We start from the raw sequence: 6,427 nt of genomic DNA on the forward strand, positions 1-6,427 counted from the left end.
TTAGTTTGACTTTGACACATAAGGGAAAGAAATGAAAGCACAAAAGCTCAAGATGCCTTGATAGCCAATCACCCACCCAAATAACAACCTTCCAGCCAGCAGAGCTGCCCATCCACAGCCGCAGTGCAGGGCTCAGGCTCTGCCCCCTGCCCAGCACTGCTGTTCTGCAAGAGCAACTCTGATAGCTTTGGCCTTGCTGCTGATTGTTGTAGCTTTTTGTGAGCAGCAGAGAGAGGACATGACCTACAGCCCCTGCTATCCTAGGCTTAATTTTCTAGAGATCTTTTAAGATTTGTGGTAAAATTTTACAGTAACTGTGATTTGCCTAATAGATCCTGAATATATGAGTGCCCTACGGTCCCACAGTGAGTCCCCCAAGAATGCAGTGGTGGCTTGGTCATTACTTCTGGGCTCTAGCAAGGAAGCTTTAACATTGAAGTTTTCCTGGTGGAGTAAACCAAGAAGCAGGGATGGAGCTATCTGCTTGGCAGGTTTGGAGCCCTGATACAGAGCTGTCTCCATTGCTGCCAGGTCAGACCCATTCCCCCTCCATGGTACACCTGGGAGTCACAGCTGGGCTCTGCATGAACAGGGGATTTTCATGGATTCTGACCAGACTAATGAAAAAACTTCTGGGCCCAGGAGCAGAAGCTGCTGGGAGCCTTGAGGCTAGCATTGAGAACATGGTGGTTGTGCTTGTTAGCTGCATGAAGTGCTGCTGTTCCAGATGTTTTGTGGCTCCATGGGGATGTTGGACCACCATGTGGGACTTTCTGTCCAGTGAGTGAGGGGAGCCCTGACAGTGCAGTGCAGTTTCTGTGGGTCTCAAGCAAGGCATGTCCTTGAAGCTTGGTGGAGAAATGGTAAGAAGCTGTGTATTTTCAGGACTGTCCTTTGGCTGGAGGTCACTTCTCAGAGGCACAGAGATAAGAAGCTGTGTCTTTTCAGGACTGTCCTTTGACTGGAGGTCACTTCTCAGAGGCACAGAGACAAGCTTCTCACCACACAAAGCACAGCCTGAGGCCCAGGGCAGTAAGGAACACTGTGATGGGGGTTGGGGAGGTCTAGTGTGTGTCCCTCCTGGCTGCTGGAGGCTGTGCAGGTCAGTATGTTATTGTCACCCAGTGGGAAGCTGTGGGGGACTCTGCTCAGGCTGCACATTGCCCTGGACCTGCTGACACAGCAGCCAGAGGCAGCAGTCTTCAGGCAAGAGCACAGATGTTCTTGTAATGAGCCCAGTGATCTGGTGACTCATGCCTCCCTTCACAAGCAGCCAGTTCTGATGTGAAAACTTCAATAAATGAAGATGGAGATTCCACTTTTGTAACGTTTCCAGGTGGTGTTTCTTATTTCTAGTTTGAAGGTGATGGCTTTGGCTTACTCCCTCTGCTTCCTGTTATGTTCCTGTGATTGGAGCACTGGGAGCCTTTACTCAACCCACAGCCTTGTCACCTTTCCTCATCTCTCTGAGCGAGTCTTTCCTGATGCTTTTCGAAATCAAGATGTTCTCGGTGGGACTTCCAGGGTTCTTGCCTCTCTGAGCAAGTCTTTCCTGATGCTTTTTGAAATCCAGAGGTTCTCGGTGGGACTTCCAGGGTTCTTGATATGCAAATGATAATGATATTAATGCTAATCATTGTTATTCTATAGGGTGAAATGTTAAGGTTCCATATTTTCAGATTCATTTTTTAGTAGGTGCTGCATTAACTGTATCCCATCCTGTCAGAGAATGTGCTTCCCCCGTCACAGAGACTATTAGGGATCGTTAGTAATGAATTAAGCTACTGTTGTGCCTGATGGGTTGGTCTTTGACATACAGTAATGCAAAGTGACATGGCAAATTTGGAATGAAGGATGAAAAGCTGTGAATAAAATTGTGAATGTAGCTATAAGTTAATTAATCTCATATCTAGAATGTGGTACTGAGCTGTAATGGTAACTAGGATCCATGTGGCTAATGCTGGATTGCACATGTGTGTCTAGGAAAGGAGCTAACAAGTTGAATCCAGGGGGGATTGTTTGTTACTACCTGCCTGGATAGCAAAAGATTATGTTAGCAACTGCACTTGCCTTGAAACAGTAAGATCAGATTTGAAGTATGATGCCTATCTTTAATAGTTAATCCTGGGTAGCACAAGACTCCTGAACAGCATATTTTTGTTAGAAGTGCTTTTAAGCTCAAGTATTTTCCTGCAAACAGCTCCATTCTTCTCATCAAGACATTGGTATGACCTTTTGTCCTTCTGGACTTGTCTTTATTATGCAGTGTTACTTCATAGAAAGTATTGCTTTTGCTTTGCAAAGTAAAACCTTTTTGAGTCACACTTCTCTCTCGTTTAGGTAATGTTTAATTGACATTAAGTGAAACCAATGCTGTTACGTAACACCCCGAACACAACAAATGCTGCTACTAACAATTTATACCAGCTTAGCTGAAACCTGAGCCTGAACATCTTTTGGTTGATTTCTTGTTTGTCTGTTGGATTTCAGCTGCTAACCTCACGAATTTGGATAGTCTGGACAGCACGTTGAGCCTGGTTGAAGAGCAGGTGCAGAGATCGAGGCAACGCCATCGAAGACACGCGACCGAGGACGATTACAACATCGAAGTCCTTCTGGGCGTTGATGACTCAGTTGTTCAGTTCCATGGGAAAGAACATGTTCAGAAGTACCTGCTGACCTTGATGAATATTGTGAGTACAACCCTGCTAACTGCCCTGTGGGAAGGCACTGAAAGGACCAGGGATGCAGTTGGGTTAGCCACTTGAATAAGACATAACAGATTTTTCTCGTGGCAGGGGATCAAATAACTCTAGGAGGGAAATCCAGGCCACTTTCAGAAAATCCAGAAAGGAGAGAGAAGGGAAAAAAAGAAAAGGGGGCAAGGAAGAAGCTGACTGTGGGACTGTTAAAATGTTCAAAGTCCTGCTTATGTGCTTTGGTGGGTGGGAGCACAGGGTCAGGGGCTCAGGTTTTTGGAAGTCATTATGTTTTAGCTATATATTCCCTTAACCTGAGCTCCCTGCTGAGAAACATGGTTAGGAGAACTGTCTTCAAATGAGGTTCTATTAGAAATTTCAATTGGTTTATACATTTTAAAAACTGCTCAGTTAAATTCTTTGATTCCTCATCAGCCACTTTGAGTACTAGGCCACCTCCCTGCTCCTTGTTCACCCTGCAGCACAATGTTATGCAGTATAACACTGAACCTTCTAAAATTGATTTAGTATTTACTCCATGACTGAAAACTTTAGGTTTCCTTAGTTAAATATTTAATCTTCAGAACCATAGTCTGTGCCACAGACTCTATAGTGTAATAGTGATGAAAGGAGACATTGGGGAATCTTATATTTGAAAGAATCACTTTTTCTTTCTAAATATCAGTGCAGCAGGCACAGTAGCCCTCTAATACCCCAGTCAGTAAGCAAGGACACTATTCTGTGGGAAAAGAATCAAGTCCTGAAATGAAAAATCATCCCTATCAAAATAAAAACATGCATTATTCTTGTGCCCCAAAAATAGAAGTCAGTGGTAGCTTCCCTCATAGGCAACTGATTTGGGGATGACTTTCTTCTTACTCACTCTCATCTGGAACAGGAGCCTTTTCTCAATAAAATGCACTACTGGAAAAACTTGAGGTTCAGGGAATGTGTGTTCTTAGTGAAATAGTGTTGAGTACAAAATTGTAGGTCTGCTCTGTTTTTGACAAATGGAGTCTGACTGCTGAAGTTTATAGTCGTGTTGAGAGGATAAGCATGTAGGTGACTCTTTTGCCTTTACAAACCACAGAGACAGAAATTCAGGCTATTTGGTATCTTTTCCTGGGATGTATCTTTTCCAAGATATATTTTTTTAATTATGAATCTTGTTTCTTTTTCTTTCTTTATGACATTCTTTTAACAATGTGCAAAATACCACTGTTTTTCACTTTAAATGAGAGGTGGAATACAATTTAAGGAAATCCCTTGTGTGAAATAAATTCAGTCGCACTGGCTTTTTATAACAGCATTGTAAATAGTTAAAAACCTGCACTAACATTAGAGTTATGGGGTACTTGTTGTCTGCTCTTCTGGCTCTAAATACATATATTCTAACAGAAATGACATAGGGAATTTCATTTATTTGTGTGGTTTGTTTCCTCTGAGGCTTAAAACAAAGTCTACAGTGAAACAGATGGTTTTATGCATCTCTAAATTAACAAGCCAAACAGGCCAAACCAAGAATGTGGCAAACAGGCTGAAATAGATTAAACAGGACTCTTTACTTATCATGTCACTTAAATCTATTTTTAAGAATTAAAATATACAGTAACAGTATAGAAGCCATAAATGTTCCAGCTCTGGAATATACTTTTTCCTAATTTTAGTAAACCATCCAACACACAAATTGCAAGAAATAACAACTCTTAAGCGTGCTGTCTCTGCAAGTGGTTTAGAAAATGCAGCCTGTGTAACCTTACCCACAGGGCATGGCAGCTCTTGGCATAGGCAGCAATTGTTCTGAGGTTGAAACACGTCTTTTGGGGACACATGGCAACTCTTGGCATAGGCAGCAATTGTTCTGTTGAGAGCTCTGAGGTTGAAACACGTCTTTTGGGGACTGAGCATGTGTCCTATGCCTTGTGCCCAAATTCGAGGAGCTGGTTGAAATCCCCAAGGCCTCTTGAGGAGGCTCTGGATAGTCTTTGGCAGTCATCAGTGTTGTCCTGTTCTTTCCTGCTTCAAAACTCAGCTGGACTCTTGGCATAGGCAGCAATTGTTCTGTTGAGAGCTCTGAGGTTGAAACACGTCTTTTGGGGACTGAGCATGTGTCCTATGCCTTGTGCCCAAATTCGAGGAGCTGGTTGAAATCCCCAAGGCCTCTTGAGGAGGCTCTGGATAGTCTTTGGCAGTCATCAGTGTTGTCCTGTTCTTTCCTGCTTCAAAACTCAGCTGGTTTCTAGAGTCTGTATTTTAGCAGAGGGATGGGTGATGGGAAGCAGTCCTGTTTCTAGCTCCAATATGGAAAGGCAAGAGGGTTTTGTTCCTGCAGATACCAGGTGATGCTGGGGACCTGTGTTGTGTTGAGGGACATCCCAACACAGAACCTCTCCTTCCCCTTGGCAGTGTTACTCCTGCTGGCAGCTCCTCCAGCTCTTGCTCTTATTCCTAGATGGATTCAAGGTGTATTTCTGTGTAGACCATTGCTTTGGTCTCCTTTGCTGAAATTCACACAGTGAATCCCCCGTTGTCCTCTCTTTTACCTCTTTGAATAGGAGCCTTGGGATCCCAGGCTGTTAGGGGTCACGTGTGCAGTATGTTTCTAAGGAGATGTGTAGGTCACTGAAAAAGAAGAGACAGCTAAAAAATAAAATAAAATCGAGCTGTGTTTTTAAATCTGGTGGAAGATCCTCCCGTAACATGTATCAATGTAATCAATTAGCTTCGTACAGTAACAAGGCATTGGGCATAGAATCAATTAGCTTGGTATGCTAACAAGGTAGTAAGCATAAAATCAAGAATGCATGGTAACTAAATAAAATAATAATGAAATTATTTACTGGAGATAAGAGGGTGATCAAATAGTTGAATTTCTGAGGTTCCAAAAATGAAATAAATCCCAGGTGAATCCTCCCTCCTGGGACATGACATCACTTTCCCAGAAGCAAAGTGGGCTGCTTCTCCCCACTTTGCTTGATTTCCTTGTGTGTAATGGCCTAAGTTGTCCTTAATTAACTTTTCCCAGGGACCTTGGGTGGAACCCTACCACCAACCGAATCAAAGCAATTGTTTTTTGTTTCAAGCCCAGAGCAGTGACTGTAAATTCAGTAAAATCTTGTTTTGTGCTTCTTAAGTGATGTGTTACAGTCCACACCTAAAAGCCATGAAGTGAGAAAAAACAGGGGCTGGGTGTCCTGGCTATCTTGAATAGCCATGCTAATATTTATCCCAAAGTTTGGAAATGAAGTCACTCCCAAACAAATGGTGATAGACGCCAGAGGATTTTTAACACGTTGGGCTGCAGCCACGTATCGCCTGACTGTGCGCCAGCCGTTCCACTGCAGTGAGCTCGGCCTCCTGCCACCCCCTTTTCATCCTCCAGTCATTTCCTTGTGCAAAAACTCTGGTTTCTCTTGACCTCCTCTCTTTTCTCTGCTCAGCACCATTGGGACATTTGGTCCACCTTTGGAAAAGATGTCGTTGTTTTTGGTTTGGAGACCCTGAGCTGCCTCTTGCTTGCACCATTTTCGTTTGTATGTCATGCTGTGTTTTTTCCTGGGAAGGATATTAGCCTGCACAGTCCTCTGCATTTCCAAGCGTGAGCCCACACATTGCACAAATTAACTTTGTATTTATAGCATGCAGGAGCATTGCCACAGAGGAGGGATATTTGGGCGGAATCTTACAGCTCTGTAGTTACTCAAGAACATGGAAGGTAATTCCTTTTC

General features: G+C 43.4%; 1 protein-coding gene across 1 annotated transcript in view; it reads left to right on the forward strand.

Annotated features, from left to right (window-relative positions):
• The window catches only part of ADAMTS2 (ADAM metallopeptidase with thrombospondin type 1 motif, 2), a gene marked incomplete at its 5' end in the record, with an annotated part of 173,290 nt that overhangs the window by 115,094 nt on the left and 51,769 nt on the right, over positions 1-6,427 (forward strand). The window contains one exon of the mRNA XM_009070951.1: positions 2,491-2,693. Within this exon, the coding sequence (XP_009069199.1) occupies positions 2,491-2,693 (203 nt within the window). The remainder of the gene's footprint in view (positions 1-2,490; positions 2,694-6,427) is intronic.

Source organism: Acanthisitta chloris, unplaced genomic scaffold (genome assembly GCF_000695815.1).
Source record: "Acanthisitta chloris isolate BGI_N310 unplaced genomic scaffold, ASM69581v1 scaffold1470, whole genome shotgun sequence".
Taxonomy (NCBI): Eukaryota; Metazoa; Chordata; class Aves; order Passeriformes; family Acanthisittidae; genus Acanthisitta; species Acanthisitta chloris.